This window comes from Urocampus carinirostris, chromosome 7 (assembly GCF_059441175.1).
Source record: "Urocampus carinirostris isolate Australia breed hairy pipefish chromosome 7, RoL_Ucar_1.0, whole genome shotgun sequence".
In the NCBI taxonomy this organism is placed as follows: Eukaryota; Metazoa; Chordata; class Actinopteri; order Syngnathiformes; family Syngnathidae; genus Urocampus; species Urocampus carinirostris.
Genome location: NC_142355.1, coordinates 4,848,081 through 4,872,528, shown reverse-complemented (window position 1 = coordinate 4,872,528; position 24,448 = coordinate 4,848,081). Strand labels below are relative to the sequence as shown.

Here is a 24,448-nt window from a genome sequence, read left to right as displayed (position 1 = left end):
GGCAAAAAAAACAACATTTTGAATTGTGTTGTGATAAGAGCTAATTCAAGTGATAGCAGAAACTGCCGTCATCATGCAGCGCTACACCAAACCACAAGATAGTATCCTATAAAATGATGTTGGAAAGCTGTTTGGATGTTTTTTCATTTTGTTTCTGTCGCATTTTATGATGGTTTTGCCGGAGAAAGAGATCAAAGCCAGGAGAGAAAGCTTACCACGTGGTGTGAATCATAATTTTATTCATATTTAGTTTCTTTTGTATTTTATTAGCATATTTGGTATTGGAGTAATCCAAAAGTAATTGAAAGTAATCCAGTTAAAGTAACCCTACCCAACCCTGGTGTTGAGTCTGAGCTGCTTTTATACAACACCTCAACATCTCTTACGTAAAAGTCGAAAATCAAGCACACGCCATGACTGTTTCTGGTGCTCGAACGCTGGATTCAAATCATGGCGCAGCGTGTCGGCTCGTCTTGTGCAGGTTTCTGAAAAAGATGGGCGCAACTCGCTCATACAAATCTTGCTTGGAATTTTTAAAAGCGCCACGCTGCTTTGTTAAGCGGTCGTTTATGCTGTTTACCGAGCATTCCAGACGTCTGTACCGGAGAGAGAGTAAAGAGAATCAAGGAGAGAGGGAGGTGGCAAGACATAGAAATAGTCTGCTTTTAGGTCAACTCCTTGGAGAAGCTGCAGAGGTGTGTGATTGCGTGTGTGTGTGCACATGGGGGCGGCTGTTTGTCTTTTTGTGTGTGTCATATTACAGAGTAGAGTGGTAAAGAAATGGCAGCCGCCTGAAGAAAAATCTGCTGCCTGCATTCAAAAGGAAGCTTTCATCCCTACCTTCCATCCTACCTGCCCACACACATGCGCGCACACACCTACAGACATCCAGTTTCGTATTTTGGATTGCTATCAGGACAAACCTTTAAGATTTTCGAGGGATTTAGCTATTTTAGTCTTCGGTCTTTCAGGTCACGTTATGTCATGTTTATTTGTATAGCCTTTAATCAAGAAAAAGTCTCAAAGGGCTGAACAGAACACCATCCCCTGATCTGAAACCTACATGGGGTGAATAAAAACTCAAAAACCTCAGCATGAGGAACATGAAAAAACCTTTAGAAGGGGCCCGCACAAAAGGTACCGTAAATTCCGGACTATAGAGCGCACCTGATTATAAGCCGCACCCACCACATTTCAAGAGGAAAACCGATTTTGTACTTACACAAGCCGCACCTGTATATAAGCCGCATGTGCCCACATTAAAAAAATGTAACACAAAATGAACCCAGACTTTAAGTCTCGCGATTGTAACGGAATATCCTTCATTAAAGTGGACAGTCCAAAAATCACAGCCGGCTAAATGAACGTGATATGATACCGGTACTTAAGGTTTGATGCAGACCGGCAGAGTCTGGTTCCCAAAGAAAAAGTGTATATTTCCAAAGGTAAGGGTGGGAAAAATATATATCCACTATTGTCCACCGTGTCCACAAACACTCACCTTTACCGGTCACCACTTCCCGTCAGCCCGCGTTTGTTATGCCCCTTCTTTTAATTCCAAAACAAATCAGGATAAGGGGCGGCAGTAGCTCAGCAGGTAGAGCGCTCGTCTTGGGATTAAGGGATCCCAGGTCGAATCCCGGCTTGTCCGTGTTACATGTCGAAATGTCCTTGGGTAAGACACTGAACCCCTAATACCGCCAATAAGCAGGTTAGCATCTTACATGGCTGCAACACAAGGCCGCTATATACAGTTGGAAATACATATTATACATGGTTACACATATTTACAAAAAAAGACCGTACACCAAGAGAGTTTTCAAAGCTTTAATAATAATAATATAACTTTCATCCCAAACAGTGCCTGTGACAGGTAGCAACATGCTAGCAACACGCTCGCAACACAGTAAACAAGTCTGTTAAAACAACATACCGTACTTCAAAAATCACGGTAAACCGTCCTTATAACTGAAGCCATCAAAGTCGTCTTCCTCAGTGTCGGAAAGAAACAGTGTCGTATAGACGTCGTCCCACGCTCCCGCAGCCTCACTCGCTCTGTCACTGTCGCTGGTGTGCCCTCCTCTCCGTCACAGCTTTTCGGAACCCGTTGGTGATGGTGGATTTTTTTGATGGTGCCCCACGCTGCCAGGAAAAAGTGGCCTTTCGCCTGCGGCCAGTTTTAGTGAAAGATTTCTCGCTGCTAGTCAAGCCAAGAAGTTGCAGTCTTCCTCGGCGCATATATTCCACCGGTCTAAATCTTACCTTTTGTGGTCGAGCACCGTTGGCGACCGTTAGAAAAATTACATAAATTGGCCGCATCACTGAATAAGCCGCAGGTTTGAAAGTTTGGGGGAAAAGTAGCGGCTTATAGTCCGGAATTTACGGTAATCACCCTTCAAGGATGACGAGGATGCCATGGATAATGCAAGGCCATCAACAGACAATACACAGACATCATCAACGTGTAATATAAGCAAAAACAGAATGTCCAGTTGAGAGATTCCCTTCTAAAGTCTTGACTAATGCCGTAGGTTCTAGATGATGGCGTACATCAGATCCATGTGCCTATACCAGAGCTCGATGTGCTGGCTATCAGGAAACCAGAACAGACCAGTGGACCCCAGACCATTCGTTTAAGTCTTTTATTAAGGAAGCGTTCAGGGCTTGCTGGAGACGTGATGGCCGTCAGACGTCGACAGCGGTGCCGGGGAGATAACTTCGGAACAAGTCCGGAATCGTAGTGCGGAAGTCAGGCAGGTCGTGTTTACCGGGGCTGGAGAGGAGAACGAAGCGTGGGACGGAAACAGGTCGGATCGGAGGCAGGCAGAAACGGGTAAGCAGAGTTCTTAAATGAACGGGATATCAGGAGAAACACACAGAGTTACAAATGTACACTCTGACACTGTTCTCTGGACGCAGCGCGCTTACGAAAGAAGTGCCAGCCAATCAGAAGGCGCCCACCCAGCCGCCACATGATTGCTCCAGGTGATCTGAGTTAGTAATCATGACACTGGCAATCGCTTAGTATGGCCAGTTCAATAGTATCAGTTTTATGGACGATTGGATGTGTATAATCCTTTTCAATGGACTCCAGCATTTTTTCTGAACTTTTATATTTCTGAACAATTATATTTGTTATATACACTTCCTAGCGCAAGTACTTTTTGTCCAGGTGCATCATTTCAAGCTTCAGACTTAAAGCAAAAAACTGAAAATATGTGAGACACAATCGTGTAGTGGAACCAATTTATTTCAACATGTATATTATATTGACAAAAAAATAATAATTGAAAAGTAGGTGTTTCAAATATATCGCCCCCCTGTTCTCAGCCAAATGACTCCAGAAGTTACCTGATGACTTTTGAATAATCCAATGTCAACCTAAATTCCTAAAAATGACAAGCACAGTCTCAGTTTAAATGCACTTGCTCTGTGATGGTCTGTAAAAGGAGGCACTGGAGCACAGACGACATAATGAAGACCAAGGAACACACCATGCAGGTTTAGGGATAAAGTTGTGGAAATGTTTGAAGCAGGAATGTCATAAAAGAAGATTTTACAACATTTACCCACATCCTGTAGCACTGTGCGAACAATAATATCCACTGCAAACCTACCAAGACCTGGCTGTCCCTCTGAACTCTCGTCCTAAACAGGGAGGAAACTAATCAGAGAAGCAACCAAGATCCCATTGGATGACCTGCAGGCATACACAGATGAAGTGGGACAATCAGTGCATAAGACAACTATTAGTCATACTCAACATAAATCAGCCTTTTATGGAAGATTGGCAAAACCATAGCCCTTTCTGAAGGAATACTATGAAAAGGCCCAATTAGCGTTTGCAAGAAATGGCATTGGAGAGACCTATAACAAGTGGAATAAGCTGCTCTGGTCAGATTAGACCAAAATGGAGGTTCTGGGCTGAATGCAAAGCACAATATTTTGCACGAGAGTAACAATGCAAATCACCATGAAAACACCATTCCTACTGTAAAACATGGTGGTGGAAGCATCATGCTCTGGGGTTGCTTTTCTTCAGCAGGGACCCAGAAGATTGCTAGAATAGATAGAAAGATGGATGGAGCCAAATCCAGGGTGATTCTGTCAGAAAATATGTTCAATAAAGTTGAGAATGGTGCGCAGGTTCATCTTCCAACAAAACATCGACCCTAAACATGAAGCAAAATCTACAACGGAATGGATTAAAATTAACAATACAAAGGTGTAAACCTCAATCCCATGGAGCATTTGTGGAAATATCTGAAAAAATGCACAAAATACCATCATCACACCTTAGGAAACCTGAGCTGTTTTCTAAGGAAGCATTGGCAAACATTTAAAGAGACGTACCCAAAAATACCAGTGGCTGTGATTGATTTAAAAGAAGGTTGTACAAAATAAAAAGGGGAGCAATTTATTTGTACATCCTACTTTTCAATGTTTTATTTGTTAGCATGATGAATAGATTTGGTTTATTTTCACGATTGTGTCTCCCATGCTGTTGATTTCCAGGAAATTTTTTGAAATTGTTTTTCTATAGGTTTGAAGACTTTTGTATGGCAATATGTCAAAAACGTATTTTGTGGGGTGGGGTGCTGGTCCTCAGGGTTGATAAAGAACTAGTGCAGAGTCACAAGATCTCAAGAAATAGCATTATATTATACAGTATGTTGGTTTGTGAGTTCATGGGCCCATGTTCACCTGCTGTCAGAGAGCTGTAAATCTCAGTGTCATCTGCATAGTTGTGGTAGGACACGTTATTACTGCATATTAACTGGCCCAGGGGCAGCATGTAAAGATTGAATAAGAGGGGTCCCAGGGTGGAACCCTGGGGGACCCCACTGGTCACTGCCAATATGTCTGACACATAGTCTTCGATCTGAACAAAATACATCCTGTCCTCAAGGTAGGACTGGAACCATTTCAGGGCAGGACCAAAGATGCCTACCCAGTCCTCTAACTTCTGCAACAAGATCACATGATCGACTGTGTCAAATGCAGCACTCAGATCCAGCAGGACTAAGACTGAGACTTTACCTGCATCAGTGTTCAGACGGATGTCGTTTGTCACCGTGATCATGTAGAGCACTGGTGTCAAACAGGCGGCCCGCAGGCCAGATCAGGACCGCTAAGGGATTGAATCCGGCCCGCGAGACAACACTCAGAGAAGCTCAAGAGAAAAACGAGCGGCAGGTTGAAATATGTCAACTTGATGTTGTCAAAGCCAGGTGCCTCGAACAAAGACACTGTACTTGTATTTCTTTCTCTCTCTTTCTTTCTTTTTGTCTTTCTTTCTTTTTGTCTTTCTTTCTGTCTGTCTGTCTGTCTTATTTTCTTTCTCTCTTTCTTTTTCTCTTTCTTTCTTTCTCTCTTTCTTTCTCTCTCTCTTTCTTTCTCTCTTTCTTTCTCTCTTTTTCTGTCTATCTCTCTCTCTTTCTGTCTTTCTGTCTTTCTTTCTTTTTTTCTTTCTCTTTCTTTCTTTCTTTCTTTCTTTCTTTCTTTTCCACCCCTTTTCTCCCACTCTCTGTCTCTTTCACTCTCTGTGTCTCTCTTTTTCTCTTCCTTTGTTGCTCTTTGTCTCTTCTCTTTCTCTCTCTGTGTCTTTTTAACTTCATTTGCTCTAACTTCCTTTTTTCCTTTTCTCTCTTTTCTCTTTCTCTCTTCCTACCCTTCGCGCTTTCTTTTCTCTTTTCTCTCCTTCTGTCTTTCTATTTCTCTTTGGATTTCTTCTTTTCCCCCTCTCTCACGACTTTTTATCTTTTGTTTTTCACGCTCTCTTTCTCTCTCTCTTTTTCTTTCTTTGTCTTGTCTCTCTCCTTTTCCCTCCCTCTTTCTCTCTCTTTTTCGTTCTCTTTAATCTACTAGTCCGGCCCCCGACAGAATGTTTGTTCTATCGTGTGGCCCCCGAGTTCAAATGAGTTTGACACCCCTGATGTAGAGGAATTGGTTTTTTTTTGCATTTATATAAATGGGTCTCTGAAGTGCCCACATATAACATGTAAAATTACATAACCCAGGAAATCCTGTGCAAGCTTCAGCTCTTTGCAGCAAACAAGCAGTTTGCCAAACTGCTCCACCAGTGGGCGTGGCCAATTCCCCTGCTTCTTGAAGAAGTGCTGCCTTCACCAGTGAAAATACATTCAATGGTCTCATGTCCACAGTACTTGATGTATTCCCTCTTTTAGATTTGGGCATCTACAAATAGTGACATCCCCTGGTGTCTCATGGTGTCTAATGATGTACTGCAGCCCTGCTGAGCTCATAGGGTGTGCCCTGTGACAGGCTGAGTTCAGAAAAGAAAAGAAATATGGTGAATTGAACACTGAAGTGCTGCATTCGGAAATAAATGCAATTTTGTACTTTTGGTTGATTTAATGGGACGCTCAAGGTAAACATATCCACTTCAATAACTTAATCATTGATTAATACTGATCAATAGTGTTCCCCATGTCGTACTTTCGTAATTTGACCCACAAGGCGGCTTGCCTTACTTTGTCAAACGCCTTCTTGAAATCCACAAAGATGTGATGGAAGTTTTTCTGGTGTTGAAAATTCTTGGAAAGGATGCACAGATTAAAAATATGTTCTGTGGTGCTTCTCCCTCCCTAAAATTGTAAATAAAAGTCCTGCTCCATTCAACTGTTGTCTTTCTTTTCACCCTTTTGAGAACCGGCCCTCCAGAATCTCAATGCATTTTACTTGTCAGTCACTAAGGTTGGCAACAGTGAGTAGCCACTAGATAGATAGATAGATAGATAGATAGATAGATAGATAGATAGATAGATAGATAGATAGATAGATAGATAGAAAGAGAGAGAGAGAGAGAGAGAGAGAGAGAGAGAGAGAGAGAGAGAAAGAGAGATAGATAGATAGATAGATAGATAGATAGATAGATAGATAGATAGATAGATAGATAGATAGATAGATAGATAGATAGATAGATAGATAGATAGATAGATAGATAGATAGATAGATAGATAGATAGATAGATAGATAGATAGATAGATAGGTAGGTAGGTAGGTAGGTAGGTAGGTAGGTAGGTAGGTAGGTAGGTAGGTAGGTAGGTAGATAGATAGATAGATAGATAGATAGATAGATAGATAGATAGATAGATAGATAGATAGATAGATAGATAGATAGATAGATAGATAGATAGATAGATAGATAGATAGATAGATAGATAGATAGATAGATAGATAGATAGATAGATAGATAGATAGATAGATAGATAGATAGATAGATAATTTATTCAGCCCTGTTGGGAAATTCACAAATAGTGGTTCTCAACCATCCATTGTTGGAATACTTTTTTGGTTTAACTCAAATTTTTGCTGTCTGAATTCAAAAGCAACAAACAGCATTCAGAGTAAGCCCCTCTAACCCGCACCCTCCCCTTCTTATATAAAATGAAAGACTTTGTTGTAGTTTAGCCACAGTGGAGTGGATGACGTCACACGCTAGTCCATAAGTTCGACGTCCCAGCAGCAGATGGAAATCTTTGTGCCCAGGGTTACACCACCTCCACCTCCTCTTCGCTTCCCGCAGTCTTCCGTACCTCTGTCTAACAGCGCTGAAGCCAGATAGCTCCGGGTAGGTCCGGGTAGCGCCACAATAGCGTCCGGGATGCTAGACGTGAGCCACGTTTCCGTAAAACACAGGAAACTGCACTCCCTGTGCGCTTTGATGTTTTTCACCAGCACAGCCAGTTCGTCGGTCTTATTTGGTAGAGAGTTAACATTTACCATGATTACGAACGGTACCGAAGCTAGCTCCGACTCTGTATCCACGATAGGGCCCCCTCATCACGCCGGCACGAGAATTCTTCAGGGCAAGGAGTTGATTCCTCGAATACACGCATTTTTGTGCGTTAAAACCCATAACGATAGGATAGAAAGTAATCCAAAGTGTAGTTGTTAAACGGGACGAAGAACACCGAAGATAGATGCAGACACTTAAAAGTGCGAAATAACACGGAGCTGCTGGAAAGGCTGCCGCTCGCTTTGATGCAACATGGTAGCTTTGCAGATTATCATGATAGAAATGGCACTTTTCATATACTTCAACAGGCAAATTTATACTGCTCCATTTCAATCAGCCTATTTGTGCTTCATTTTTTCGCAGTTCAATATTTGATATGAAAGTTAGCGAACACGGCAACCAGAACACAGCTTTGAGTAAGTTGTGAACTTGGTCATATCAGATGTCCTTGTTTCAACACAAACACATTAAAACGCATACTTACACACACATTGGGGTTGAGCAAAGAAGTGTTACAAGCAAGATCAGATTAGAGCATCTTGTCTGATTTGTGTTTTAAGCGGTCCCAAGTATCGAGCAACCATCTAAGCTGGTTTATCCACATAGAACCAGGAGAAGAAGAAGGTTGACTGTTTGATCCAACAAATACCTGACTGGAGCTCAGCAAAACACAGTCTCCAAACAATTCCCAAATCCCTGTTAGAAATAGCAGCATATGTACAGTATTTTGCCTACTATCAGATATCAAGTAGGCTACATTCTTGATTTTTATCTCAAGAGGCAACACAGACAGGCTTATAGTTTTTGTTCGCCATTTTTAGGTTTGCCTTTCAATTCCAAGATAATTTACTCTATGAGTAGGTTCCACAGATAAAAACGAAATGGGTGGGACTCATACCTGTCAACCTGTAGGTTTTTGTCGTACAAAGTACGTTTATTATGCATTTAAGGACGTGTACAACGTACAAGAACATCTGTACGGAAAAACGCAAATTTGTCAATTTTGGGTACCATCCGGTATACACCGACTATCTCAAAACGGCAAATCGATCAAGTCAAACGAGTTTGCTCGGTATTGTTTTTTTTAATTGCTAACGAAGCGAGCGGTTTGATGCTACTGTGCACAAGCATCTGCTGCCTCGGATTTCATGCGGTAGTTATGTAGTGAAAGGAAGTTCGTCTCTTTTTAGAGAACCGGCTTTTTCGGTTCAACTCGTTAAAGAGAGCCGGCTCTCAAACGACTCACTTGCTTTGATGCATTATATTACAAATTATTATGTTGTATAGAGAAGTTAAGAAAAAAGGAAGTGTAAAAGGAGAAAATGAAAAAAGACAAGTTTGTGGTTATTCCATAACAATTTAAGTGCATGCCATCGAAAATGGCCGAATTAGTCGAATTAGTGTCGCTGGCATCTGTGGGAAGCCTCTAGCTTCTCCTGCCGGCCCACGTCTTTCCGCAAAATTGTGTGCCGGCTCCTCCCATGTGCGTGCCAATGAAGCCCAACGTGAGCTCCACCACCACGCTGTGATGTCTGGAAAACTCAAAACAGCACCGAGCATTTTTCAAAACAATGCCTGCCGTCCTCCGTCATCAGGGCCTTTCTGCGTCATCGGATGTGCTGATTATTTTATCAGCCTTATGTCCCGTTCCCGCCATTCCTGTAAACAATATTTCCTACCAGGGTGCCCTGAACTTTCACTGCTCATTGAATAAAGGCACAGTCAGTAAATAACTATAGCATTAAACTCAATAAATGTAACTTGTATTTAAGCGTATAAAATCCTTTATAGTCAAATGTATAAAATCCTTCACAAATAATTCAGAAGCTTAGAATAGATGGAACGACTGCGTTCCCTTTTGGACAGTTCCCGGTCGTACTAATACACCATGTACCATGGTGAATGAAATCTGATAGCATGAAGTTTTGAATGTAATTAAAACATCCAAGGCTATGTATTGATAAAATAATGTCACCATACGTAATTATGTCGATTGGAGGGGGATTCTCAATTGCTGTAAAGAATAATTCGTTTTCAAGATTTAAGCTAGAAAAATCCCTACAATCAATGTTCCCTGTAATTTTCCAGGGGTCTGAGCGTTCACACAAAGTCGGTGAGCAACGCTTGAAACAACAGTGAGCAACCATAATCCCAAGTGTGGCAAGATAATTAATTATCAAACATGTCCAAAACTTGACATCAAGTTACATTTTGCTGAGTTTCCGGCAATTCAAAATTATTTTTCTCTTTGGAATGAATTGACTCATGTACGATTGCAAAGGTTGTACGGCCCACAAAACGTTTGTTCTTACAATTCTTTCACAAGATATCCATTTCTTTTAATTTCCTGACATACAGTATTTTGTCGCATAATATTAACATTTTGGGGGGCTTATTTAGAACTGTACTTAATCACATTTTTAGTGGAAGTACAATGTTGGCAACAAGATTCACTTGATATAATTGGAAATTATTTGAATGCAACACAAACTCTTTCTTCTTTTTTCCGTGTTTTTTCAACTTTTTTTTAAATTCCTTTAAAAAAAATCTTGTTGTGTTTATTTTTTCCGAGCTGTTACTTTTTCTTTTTGTTCCCTATTTACTTTTTTCCTACATTTCTTTCTTTTCTTTTTTTCTGGCTTTTTTCTAAATTTTTCATTCTTTTTTATCATCCTTTTGTTTCTTTTTTTTCTCAGCTTTTCACTACTTTTTTTCTTTTTTGTTCTATTCCCCCATTCCTTTAAGTCATTTTGTATAAAAACAACCTGAAGAGCCGTTTAGGACCCGAAAGAGCCGGTTCCTTTTAGTGAGCCGAGCCGAAGAAGCCGGTTCTCGACAAACTCTACTAACTTTACTCAACTCCGGTCTCCTTCGACTCGACTTCAAAATACCGCATTTAGGACACAACGTCAGGGGAACCCGTGTATTTTTACCTTCATGCACTGTAACTTTGACTTGAGTCGCTTCTTAATTAGTAATTTCGAGCCCTCATTTTTGTGCGCTGGCTAGATTTTCTTGTGCGCTGAGAATGTGCGAGGAGTGCGCAATCTTAGAGGGAACACTGCCTACAATGCGAACATACTTTTTTAAATACATAGGCAAGATATTTTGTATGCTGATTTAGGGTTGTGATGGCACTGGGGAAGAAACTCTATGAGCCGGTTATTCCTTAAGGGATTTGAAACGCCTGCCAAATGGCAGCAGGTCAAGGTTGCTCCTTGCTCCAAAAATGTGTTCTACTGGTGAATCCCGTCTGTTTGCAAGTTTTGCTTGTACGTGCCTTGCATGAAGAATGGACTTCCACTGTATATTGATGGATACAACTGCACTCACATCCATTTTGGTTCCATATGGCCATTTTCTGGCGTTTGCTTGTTATTACTATAGTGCAGAATATGAATTTTCACGACTCTCAGGAGAAATGACTTTATCTTCCAGGAAGGGTTGACAACCCACATTTGTTCTGTCATTTTGAGACAACAAGTAGTTACACTACAGTGGCTTGCGAAACTATTTGCCCCCCCTTAAACTTTGTGATCTTTTGCCACATTTCAGACTTCAAACATCTCATCTCATTAGCCGTACCGCTTATCCTCATTAGGGTCGCGGGGGGGGCTGGAGCCCATCCCAGCCATCTCCGGGCAGTGGGCAGGGGACACCCTCAACTGGTTGCCAGCCAATCGCAGGGCACACAGGGACAGACAACTCATTCGCTCATTCACACCTAGGGACAATTTAGACCGGCCAATTCACCTGAAATGCATGTCTTTGGAATGTGGGAGGAAACCGGAGTGCCCGGAGGAAACCCACGCAAGCACGGGGAGAACATACAAACTCCGCACAGGAAGTCTGGAGCTGGATTTGAACCCACGACAGGTTCCCATGACATGAACTGTGCCGCACAAGCGCTAACCACTGCGCCGCCGTGATAGAAAACTGTAATTTCTTGTGAAGCATCAACAATAAGCGGGACACAATCATAAGTGGAACACACTTTATTGGATATTTTAAACTTTTTTAATAAATAAAAACGAAAAAGTGGGTGTGCAGTATTATTCGACCCCATTGAGTTAATACTTGGGGCCACCTTTTGCTGCGATTGCAGCTGCAAGTCGCTTGAGGTGTGTCTCTATCAGTTTTGCACTTCGAGAAACTGATATTTTGGCCCATTCCTCCTTGCAGAACAGCTCAAGCTCAGTGAGGTTGGATGGAAAGTGTTTGTGAACAGCAGTTTTCAGTTCTTTCCACATGATTCTCAATTGGAATGAGGTCTGGACTTTGACTTGGCCATTCTAACTAGCGATGCTTTATGTTTTGGATGTGTCGGAAGACAAATTTCCGTCCCGGTCTCAGGTCTTTTGCGGACTCCATCAGGTTTTCTTCCAGAATGATTGTGTCCTACTTATTGTTGATGCTTCACAAGAAATAACAGTTTTATATCATTATGTTTGAAGTATGAAATGTGGCAAAAGGACACAAAGTTCAAGGGGGGCAAATAGTTTCACAAGCTACTGTACCCAGGATGCCCAATTGTGAGTGTTGGGGACACATACGCTATTAAAACAAGGACTAATAGGCTTAAAGAGACTTTCTTCCACAGTGACATCACCACCCTTAACTGGCTTGTGAAACAGAAAAATATATATCATGTGACTTATTTGGGAATTGATATGATTGTAAAATGTTATTGCATTACATTCCATTGCACGATTGTTATGGTGCTCTATTTGTCATTTCATTATTATTACCAGTAGGCCAGTCCCTAAGCACTCCGTTGTAATTATTTGTTTTGCTTGTTTATCCTGACAGTCTTTTATCGTGTTTTCTATTTCGAGTCTATTTCGAACCTGGAGTGCCATGAATGTTGTATTTTCCCTTACAAAATACAAAATAATCTCATCTCATCTCATTAGCTGCACCGCTTATCCTCGGTAGGGTCGCGGGGGGTGCTGTAGCCCATCCCAGCAATCATCGGGCAGTGGGCAGGGGACACCCTGAACTGGTTGCCAGCCAATCGCAGGGCACACGGGGACAGACAACTCACTCGCTCGTTCACACCTAGGGACAATTTGGACCGGCCAATTCACCTGGAATGCATGTTTTTGGAATGTGGGAGGAAACCGGAGTGCCCGGAGGAAACCCACGCAAGCACGGGGAGAACATACAAACTCCGCACAGGAAGTCTGGAACTGGATTTGAACCCACGCAGGAGGTTCCCATGACCTCAGAACTGTGCCGCACACGCGCTAACCACCGCGCCGCCGTGCTGCCAAAATAATCTTACACCATATTTTTTTTTCAAACGTGTTTATTTATGTAGTCTAACATGTTGTATTGTACATGTGTTTCGTTATATCATATATATTGTTAATTAACGTTTTGTTGTGAGACACATGAATGAGGTTTATAATAAAAAAAGTTAAAAAATTAGGTAGCTTGGACGTTCACTGTTGAAGGAAAAAATACATGCAAATAGAATTAAGTAGAATAATACATTTTCTTATTCGAATTATGAATTCATTTTCTGCATTAAATTATTGTTGGTAATATACTGATTAAAGGGATCACCACAAACCTGTCTTTTTTCATTTTCTCCTTTTATACTTTCTTTTATTCTTAACTTCTTTATACAAGATAATAATTCGTAATATAACGCATCAAAGCAAGTGAGCCGTTTGAGAGCCGTCTCTCTTTAATGAGTTGAGCCGAAAAAGCCGGTTCTCTAAAAATAGACGGACTTCCTTTCACTACATCAAACCGCTGGCTTTGTTTGCAACGAAAAAAAACGATACCGAGATAGAGGCTACCGCGGCGAACTCGTTTGACTTGATTGATTTGCCGTTTCATCATAGTCGGTGTATACCGGATGGTACCCATAATTGATAAATTTGCGTTTTTCCGAACAGATTTTCTTGTACGTCGTACACGTCTTAAAATGCATAATAAACGTACTTTGTACAGCAAAAACCTACAGGTTGACAGGTATGCTAATCCCGTTGCATTAAATATTTCATTACGTTGTTACCAATGACAATACTGACAATTCAATTCAAAGGTTAACAGAATTGTCTTCCACCCTACAGGTTCGATGTCCTTCCAGTGTGTCAATCAAAGGTCACTCCAGCGACGCTTCTCCTCGACCCTTTTATGGAACCCCAAGTGACCCTCACCATTCCTCCCTAGCCCCTCACCCTTAACCCTCCTCATCGCCAACCATGTCTGCCCGCGCCCTCGTGCTGCTGATGTTGCGAGGCGCGCTGCTTTCCGTGGGGGATCCGCCGCCGTCCCGCCGGGAGATCCGCATAGAAGGCGACCTGGTTTTGGGCGGCCTCTTCCCCGTGCACGAAAAAGGCGGCGGCATGGAGGAGTGCGGCCGTGTTAACGAAGCCCGTGGCATCCAGAGGTTGGAGGCCATGTTATTCGCCATTGATGCCATCAATCGAGACCCCGTCCTGTTACCTGGAATCTCGCTCGGTGTGCACATCCTCGACACGTGCTCGAGAGACACTTATGCACTTGAACAGGTGAGTCGCACATACGATCATACACATTTTGGGTACATTTTTGGATTTGCTATGCCTACCTTCTTTGCTAACCATTTACCGTAATTTCCGCACTATAAGGCGCACCGGGTTATAGGGCGCACCCCCCAAAAAATTGTTTTTGGTCCTATATTTTCCATACATAAGGCTCACTGGATTATAAGGCGCTACAATGGGAACGTGGACAAAACAGTCAGATTGTTCAGTCAAACTTATTACCCCCTTAACATTCCAAAAGCTTGCAAAAAAGCTAATACGTGTCTCAGACATGTACAGAAACAGTGTCTGTACGATGTCACCAATCACTCAAATGCATCGTTCCACATATCATTCGAAAGGTTAAAGTCTTAAGATTCAAGAAATGCCAACCATTTCTTACTTTCCATTTTATTTTTTGCTGGTAACTGTGTGGACAGCAAAAAAATTTATTGTGCAGGGAAACGGGGTTCTTTACTGTGCATATGATAATAAACACTTTGAATTGAATTTAGTTTAAAAACAGACTCACAGAAACATCAAGATTGTTCTAAAACAAGATACCGGGAAAATATAAAGCCGCATAGCTCACCTAAGTTCTCTTGCAGCCATCACGTTCAACAATGATACGCAACCATGGTCATATTACAACCGTGAGTGTAGTAAATCCAACCGTGTAAAATATTAAAAAATACGGACTAGTAAAAAATGTTTTCTCTATGCCGTAGTGCAACCCGACGTGTGATTCACATTCATCTTTTTCGGCCAATTGCAGGCTTTGTTTTGCCCCGCTTGAGCCTATGCGAGCCTGTAAATGATGAAAAGGATCAGCCTCCTTTACCTCAAATAACTTTAGCCAATAGTGACTGATTCAAATGAAGATTGACACATTGGTCAGGAAATGAAACGCTGGTGTATATATATCCCAACATACACCGCGGACTACTTCCCTTTCGGGGGAAAATCTAGTCGGCGGCTGCTTGCCTTAGTTGCAAGACTTTGCGACTTAATATTGATCCATATATAAGGCGCACTGTATTATAAGGCGCATGGTCAGCTTTTGGAAAAAAGTAAAGGCTTTTAGGTGCGCCTTATAGTCGTGAAAATACGGTACATATGTGTTAATTTTGTGTGACTATTATGTGTAAACAGGGTCGTGGACTGAAATAGTTAATGCAATGGCGTTACGTTATTATATACCGGAGCCTTATCCCCCTAGTGGGAGGTGGCTAGAGTCAAGAACACATTCACATTTCTGACTCTTTCTGGGAGATTGATAAAGAGGAGGGGATTCCCAGCCCCCTCACCTAACCCAACTGATGTGTTGGGAGTCATTAGGTGACCTAACCCCCCAATTCCAACCCCTAATGCCGAGCGCCAAGCAGGGAGGCAATGAGTACCAATGTTGTAAGTCTTAGGTATGACTCGGCCGAGGCTTGAAACCGGCAACCTCCCAGTCTCGGGGCGGACGCCCTACCCCCAAGGCCACCGAGCTGGTCATGAATTTTCATGACTCTCTGGTTATGTTATTAGGATACAAAAAAATGTAATCGTATTATGTTACACTTACAAAAAAGACAATCAAAATACAAATGCATTTATTTAAAACAGGGACTACTTTTTAGTATTATAATTTTATATACAACTATATTTCGTCCACATACAATACATTACAACCAAATCCTAAGCCTAGGTTTAACCAAAACCCTTCCTCTATAACTGAATTTGTACTGAGTTGGCTGGGGAGCAGGCGCATAAGGGTATTTGTGAGAGTAAAAGACCAGCTGAGCTACCGGTGATACCATTTCATACACCTAGTTAACCGTAGCACCCTAGCCATATCCAACCAAAACTCAAATCAAAACCCTAGCTCCAATACCTACTTTGGGGCAGCATTAGCTCAGGAGGTAGAGCGCTCGTCTTGGGATCAATAGATCGCAGGTTCGAATGTGTCCTTGGGTAAGACACTGAACCCCGAATGCCCCCAATAAGCAGGTTGGCGCCTTGCATGGCTGCTATTGGTGTGTGAGTGTGGGTGAATGGGTAAATGTGAAGCACATTGAAAAGCGCTTTGGGAAGTCTTCATTGACTTGAAAAGCGCTATAGAAATGCAGATCAATTAATTTCATTTCATACTTTAGGGCTGAAACCCTACCCCTTAACTCTAACCTAAACCAAAACCCTAACTACACTCAAAACCCTGACAGTAGCTCCAACCGAAAACCCTAATCCTAACTCCAAACAAAACCCTTAACCTATCTTCAACCAAAACCCTAACCCTAACCTTGCTCCAACCAAATCCTACCCCGAGCTTTAACCAAATCAAGAATGTAGCTTCAACCAAATCATTACCTTAGTTTGTAATGGTGTGACTGGGAATCAAATTCACAAGGCTTTTTGTGAAAGTGAAGGCCCATGCAACAAGTTTAATCCTTATTTATAGGAGTGATCCAAAAGTAATTGAAAGTAATCAAGTTACATTACAGCTAGTGTTCCCTCCAAACTGCGCACGTGCGCAATCGCGCACTGCCTGCACATTTTCAGCGCACAAGAAAATCTATCCAGCGCAATGTTCCCTCTAAGCTGCGTGTGTGAGTTTTTAGAGTTTTTCGAGAACCGGCTTCTTCGGCTCGGCTCTCTAAAAGGAACCGGCTCTTTCATGTCCTAAACGGCTCTTCAGGTTGTTTTTGCTTCTTTCATTCCTATATGACCAAATATTATGTAAAACTATGCACAAAATGACTTAAAGGAAGGGGAATAGAACAAAAAAGAAAAAAATACCAAAATAAAAAAGTAGTGAAAAGATGAGAAAAAAAGAAACAAAAGGAAGAGAAAAAAGAAGGAAAAATTCAGAAAAAAGCCAGAAAAAAAGAAAAGAAAGAAAGAAAGGAAAAAAAGTAAATAGAGAAATAAAAGAACAAAAGTAACAGCTCGGAAAAAATAAACACAATGAGATTTTTTAAAAGGGATTTTAAAAAAAAGAAAAAAAAAACAGGGTAAAAGAAGAAATTTCCAATTATATCGATTCAATCTTGTTGCCAACATTGTACTTCCACTAAAAAATGTGATTGAATACAGTTGTGGATTGTGTAACCGACTAAATAATCCCCCAAAAATGTTAGTAGTATGCTACAAAAGATACCAGGAAAAAAAAGAAATGGAAATCTTGTGAAAGAGTTGTTGTAAAAACAAATGACGTTTGTAGGCCGTACAACCTTTGCAATAGTACATTAGTCAATTCATTCAAAAGTGATTTTTTTTTTTCAAACTAAGCTAAATGTAACTTCATGTCAAGTTTTAGACATGTTTGTTAATGATTTAGTTGCCTCACTTGGGATTATGGTTGCTCACTGTTGTTTCAAGCGTTGCTCACCGACTTTGTGCGAACGCTCAGACCCTGGAAAATTACAGGGAACATTGATTACAGCAATGTTATGCTACTTAGATTATGTTACTTATCACGTTAAACAGGTAACTACCAACTGTATCAGATTGCATTTTTTAGGTAAGCCTGCCTACAGTGCTTGTTACAGGAAAAAATTTACAATCTAGGAAAATCATTCCCGACACTGCTTAGGATTGATAGTCATGACACATTGTACATATCATAACTACGCTTCAGGTTGTGATGAAAAGCACTTGCCGTATTGCAGGCGCTGGAGTTTGTGCGTGCTTCGCTCACCAAGGTGGATGAATCCGAGTTCATCTGTCCGGATGGTTCCTACGCTCTACAGGACGACAGCCCACTCGCCATCGCCGGTGTCATAGGCGGCTCCTTCAGCAGCGTCTCAATACAGGTAATGGACTTATGTGACTTAAGAAACATCACCAGCGTTCCCTCTAAGCTGCGCACTGCTCGCACATTCTCAGCGCACAAGAAAATCTAGCCAGCGCACAAAAATGAGGGCTCAAAATTACTAATTTAGAAGCGACTTAAGTCAAAGTTATAGTGCATGAAGGTAACAATACACGGGTTCCCCTGACGTTGGGTCCTAAACGCGGTATTTTGAAGTCGAGTCGGAGTAAAACGAAGTTGAATAAAGTCAGTAGAGTTTGTAGAGAACCGGCTTCTTCGGCTCGGCTCTTTCGGGTCCTAAACGGCTCTTTGGGTTGTTTTTGCTTCTTTAATCCCAACATGACCAAGTATTAGGTACAATTATGCAGAAAAATGACTTAAAAGAAGGGGGGAATAGAACAAAAAGGAAAAAAATACCAAAATGAAAAAGAAGTGAAAAGCTGAGAAAAAAAGAAACAAAAGAAAGAAAAAAAAAGAATGAAAAATTTAGAAAAAAGCCAGAAAAAAAGAAAAGAAAGAAACGTAGGAAAAACGTAAATAGAGAACAAAAAGAAAAAAGTAACAGCTCGGAAAAAATAAACACAATGAAACTTTTTTTAAAGGAATTTTTTAAAAAGTAGAAAAAAACACAGAAAAAAGAAGAAAAAGTTTGTGTTGCATTCAAATAATTTCCAATTATATCAAGTGAATCTTGTTGCCAACATTGTACTTCCACTAAAAATGTGATTAAGTACAGTTCTGTATCTTGCAATCGACTAAATAAGCCCCCAAAAATGTTAATATTATGCGACAAAATATATCAGGAAAAAAAAAATGGATATCTTGTGAAAGAATTGTAAGAACAGGTGACGTTTGTAGGCCGTAAAACCTTTGCAATAGTACATGAGTCAATTCATTCAAAAGAGAAAAATAATTTTGCATTGCCGGAAACTCAGCAAAATGTAACTTGATGTCGAGTTTTGGACATGTTTGATAATGACTTAGTTGCCACACTTGGGATTGCTGTTGCTCACTGTTGTTTCAAGCGTTGCTTACCGACTTTGTGTGAACGTTCTGACCCGTGGAAAATTACAGGGAACATTGAACATCACCCTTTTATAAACCCCCCAAGTGTCAAACTTAAAAATGCAGTTGAAATAATGTTCTTTATTTTCATTATGCAAATTCAAAGACCATCGGAGGGCTTCTCCTTTCAGTCTAAGAAAGCAATTTAGAGAGCAGCTGGCTAGCGTCGAGTACTCATCGTTGATTTATGCAGATTCTCCCACCTCAGATATGGAAGCCTGCCGGTCATCCTATGTGACCATGTGTCTCTTGTTTGTTGTTCTTTATTTCTCTGATTAGTTTTCTCTTTTTTTTGGAGTTTAAAGGGACGGACAGGTCTCGGTAGTTTTGCACTGGTTTTATGCTCTCTCCATTTTTATATTATTGCTCAGACAATGCTCCAAGTAGTGTGTATATGTTGCAAAATTGTCTTGCATCCTATTGCTACTTTGAACTTTTCCATAATTTAATCCTGGACCTGACTGGTGTGTTTTTTGGTCTTCATAATCCAGTCTCCCTTCACAGACTTCTGAGCCCATCCCAGATCAAGTGCATTTAAACTGAGTCTTAATGACACAGAGGCACACTCTGCTTGTCTTTGATAGTAATTTAGGCTGACATTGGATCATTCAGAAGTCATCAGGGAACTTCTGAGGTCGATTAGCTGATCTGAGAGAACATCCATCGATTGTCTGCACCGCTTATTCTCAGTAGGGTCACGGGGGGTGCTGGAGTCCATCCCAGTGATCTCTGGGCAGTGGGCAAGGGACACCCTGAACTGGTTACCAGCCAGTCGCAGGGCACACAGGGACAGACAATTCGCTCGCTCATTTACACTAAGGGACAGTTCGGACCGGCGAATTAACCTGAGACGCATGTTTTTGGAATGTGGGAGGAAACCGGAGTGCCAAGAGGAAACCCACGCAAGCCCGGGGGAGAACATGCAAACTTCGCTCCGGAAGGATAGGTAGCTGGATTTAATCGAATTACCTCAGAACTGTGGCGCGGACACGTTAACCACTGCGCCGCCGTGCCTCCCAACTCAGAGAACATGGGGCCAATGTTTTTACAACACCTACTTATTCTCTTTGTCATAAATAAAAAATAAAATCTTAAAAATATTTGGTTCCACTATTCAGATTCAGATTCAGATTCAGATTCAGATATACTTTATTGTCATTCCCGCACAGTTTCCTTGAATGTACAGATATAAATAAAATGTTGTATTGAGTTGGAGTATTGAAGTACGAATAATATACTAAATAATTATAGCTATGTATAGTATTATACAGTAGTGCAAAGAGTGCAAGAGGAGCAGATAACCAGATGTGAAAAATGGGCAGTCAGGTAAACAAGTCACTATACAATAACAATAACACTGGAGTACGATAGTGCAGAGGAGAACAGGTGTGCAAAGAAGTGGCTAGGTATAAGAGAACTGCCAGTAGTGCAAGGACAAAAAAAAAACAAAAAAAACAGATGTACAGATTAGCAGCTGTGTAGGCTTACTATGAGTGTGATTGACCATTTAATGTCAACAAGTAAATGGTGTCGTGTGAGACTGACATTTACCATCTATTTTGCAGGTGAGATGTTTATACTGGTAACCCACTTACTGTGAGGAGGATAATCTGTGAAAATATGTTTGTAAAGGTTGTTTGTGATGTCTGTAAAGTTTACAAAAAGTATAAGTAGTACTAGTGAGTCGTCCGTAGCAACAGAGTGAGGTATGCTACGTTATGCGGGACTGGTTTAAGAGTGTACTGTGATGTTAATATGTATATTTCGTTACCATATAACACAAAGTGAGTTGTTTTGGAAGGTACAGATATGGAGTATTTGTTAAATGATTCTTGAAAAGTACCAATTTATGGAAATGTTATTTTGTATATATATGTTAAAGGGAGAGCATGGCAGCGCAGTGGTTAGCGCTTGTGCGGCACAGTTAATGTCATAGGAACATCCTGCGTGGGTTCAAATCCACCTCCAGACTTCCTGTGCGGAGTTTGTATGTTCTCCCCTGCTTGGGTGGGTTTCTTCCGGGCATTCCTGTTTCCTCCACGTTCCAAAAACATGCATTTCAGGTGAATTGGCCGGTCCAAATTGTCCTTAGGTGTGAATGAGCGAATGAGTTGTCTGTCACTGTGTGCCCTGCGATTGGCTGGCTACCAGTTGAGGGTGTCCCCTGCCCACTGCCCGGAGATGGCTGGGATGGACTCCAGCCCCCCCGCGACCCTAATGAGGATAAGCGGTACGGCTAATGAGATGAGATGAGATGTTAAAGGGGACCTCTGTGACGGCACAACAGAAAGTTTATGTTCCATGGCCTTTTTTTCTGTGAAGAGCCCAGAGAGTGTTATTTGGTTATTATTCATTTCATGAATAGTGTTATTTATTTTCTGACTTGGGGCAGCACGGCGAGACAGTGGTTAGCGCGTGTGCGGCACAGTTCTGAGGTCGTGGGAACCTCCTGAGTGGGTTCAAATCCAGCTCCCGGCCTTACTGTGCGGAGTTTGTATGTTCTCCCCGTGCTTGCGTGGGCACTCTCCGGTTTCCTCCCACATTCCAAAAACATGCATTTCAGGTGGATTGGCCGGTCCAAATTGTCCCTATGTGTGACTGAGCGAGTGAGTTGTCTGTCCCCGTGTGCCCTGCGATTGGCTGGTAACCAGTCCAGGGTGTCCCCTGCCCACTGCCCGATGATTGCTGGGATGGGCTCCAGCATCCCCGTGACCCTAATGAGGATAAGCGGTGCAGCTGATGAGATGAGATTTTCTGACTTTAGTTATGTGAAGAATCCAGAAAGGGTTATTTGATTGTGGCTTTCTGGAAAACAATACATGTTTACATTAAGCCACTCCTGCAATCATCACACTTTATCTGTTACAAACTGACCCCGGCCCCTCATCAGAGAAGGGAAAAGTTAAGTGGCCCTCACAGGAAAAAGTTTGGGGACTCCTGCCTTAAAGCCTGGCAGTATGACAAAAAAAATCTTGGGGGTGACAAAACTTTTACTAGTCAATGCATAACTATTTGTTCCTTTTCACTCATATGAAGCCGTTTTCACTTTCAAACTTTCTTCATGACACTGATAAAAGGTCTTCCCTCATCAACTTTTATTCTCTTGAAATGTTTTCTTTATTCCCTTGTTGTGGTATTTTACGCATCTATTTTAGAAGGAAAATGTAATGGGTTTTTCTTCTTTGTTTTCGCGAGGTTTTCTTCCATTAAGACTTGAGAGATGGATTTGGCTCCCAATAGCCTACTTGTGAGTCTACCAGTTATAAGCAATGTGAGGCATCTCTGTCGGCTATTTGGAGACTCTGAGCTGACCTCAACCGCCTCCTCATGCTTCTCTTCCACCTCTTCTTTCTTCACCACTCTCTCTTCTTTTCCTCATATTTCCTGGGGCAGCCGGTAAGAAAGCACTAGTTTAGTGTCTGGCTGACAGGAATCTTTTTTTTTTTTCTAATGTTGAGCAATGCGCAGCTCATTTTGTTTTTAAAGAGACAGTGTGCAATATTTGACCACTAGTGTTTTTTTAACCTGCGAAAAGTGACGGGTCCCGGGGACTCGCATGCTCAAAAATCTATGGGTCCCAACAGAGATCTACGGGTCTCCAAAATGTAGTCTTATCAAGGTTGAAATTGTAAATCGGCGACAAATATATAATATAAATCTATATATTCATTCAGTTTCAATCATCACAGTTTATTGGTAATACAAATCAGTTATCACTTCAAGATGTTTCAGTTCACAAGAATATTGTACATTATACAAAATATTATTACTGAAATCATTATATTAATCTATATTTTCATTCAAGGATAACCAGGGTGCAATAGATTTGGCATTGGGTAACAATCCACAAAACTGAGTGAACATAAATAAAAAAAAAACATAGGTGATATAGAGAAAAATGGCCAGAAAGTGCATGACGGCAACGACGTACCGAGTGACCCTGACTGGGAGGTAGGGACTGGAAGAAGGCAGGAAGGAAAAAAGGATAGAAGGAAGGAACGAGAGATGGAGGCGAAATAGAAAGGGAGGAAGAGACAAGGGAAAGAAAAATAAGGAAGGTAATAAGGAAGGAAAGAAGGAAGGTAGGTACCACAGAAGGAAGGAAGGAAGGAAGGAAGGAACAAAGGAAGGAGAAAACAAAGGAAGGAAGAAATGAACGAACAAAGGAGGGAAGGAAAGAAGGAAGGAAGGCTAGAAGAGAGGAAGAAAGGAGAGTTAGAAGAGAGAAAGAAAGAGAGGGAAGAAGAAAAGAGGGAAAGAAAGAAAGAAAGAAAGAAAGAAAGAAAGAAAGAAAGAAAGAAAGAAAGAAAGAAAGAAAGAAAGAAAGAAAGAAAGAAGAAGGAAGGAAGGAAGGAAGGAAGGAAGGAAGGAAGGAAGGAAGGAAGGAAGGAAGGAAGGAAGGAAGGAAGGAAGGAAGGAAGGAAGGAAAGAAGGAAGAAAAAGTTTCACACTTGAACCTTCAGTACTGCTACATCTGAATAAACCAAACCCTCAATTACTTTTTTTGGGCTATAAAATATTTATTGCAGCTACGACACATATACAAAAGCATAGATAATAACCTCACAAATTGTAATATTTTTCAAGAATATAGACATATTTCACCCACCAAAAACATGTTTTTATTCAGGAACAAAATCAATCCCCTTTCTTTTCTTAATAGGTTTTCAATTACTTTGTTGTAAAGATTATCCGTGTTGAGTTCCATCGCCAACTAGAAATCTGATTGGCTGAGCCAACAGCATTATTCACACTTATTTTAGGGCCTGCAGAATTGATTGTGAAGGCATCCATGTCGATTTCTGACCATGGCAACAGGTAATGGCTGAAATATGATTGGTGAAATGCTTAAACCTAAAAAAAGGGGAAAGCAATTAAAGCAACCGGACAGACAGCTTGGAATGATTTAATAAGAATTCATGGACAAAATAGGATTAACATCACAAGATTCTGATTTTTAGCCAGTAGAGAAGGCCTTTCAGGCCCTCATGGTCCACCACTGATGGGAACTCAAAATGTATATCATTTTGGTGTAATCCTGTGAGAAATAATTGGATATCTAAGATAGGCTTATTGACATTTTTGTTGTGTAGCAGTCGGTGGAGTCATGTGACAATATGCAAATTCCTGCCAGCTGATCGATGGAGACGGAGAAAAACTAGGGGTTCATTGGTTTGAACCAGCCTCCGAGTAGGTTAGCATTATAGAGACTGTTGCTATGGTAACTAGCAATATCCCAGGTTACCTTTCTTTCTGAAACAGCTATAGTTATCCATCTTTGTCTGGCTTGACCTAGTCAATCGGTCC

The 24,448-nt window shown here is 41.3% G+C and overlaps 1 protein-coding gene across 2 annotated transcripts in view; it reads left to right on the top strand.

Annotated features, from left to right (window-relative positions):
- The window catches only part of grm3 (glutamate receptor, metabotropic 3), a 104,584-nt gene that overhangs the window by 24,752 nt on the left and 55,384 nt on the right, over positions 1-24,448 (top strand). The window contains exons 1-3 of one of the 2 annotated variants that reach the window (XM_088339578.1): positions 2,531-2,833; positions 13,846-14,286; positions 17,934-18,077. In XM_088339578.1, the coding sequence (XP_088195704.1) occupies positions 13,978-14,286; positions 17,934-18,077 (453 nt within the window). In that variant the 5' untranslated portion in view covers positions 2,531-2,833; positions 13,846-13,977. Of the gene's footprint in view, positions 1-2,530; positions 2,834-13,845; positions 14,287-17,933; positions 18,078-24,448 lie in introns of those variants that run through there. The other variant, XM_088339577.1, reaches the window with a different exon arrangement.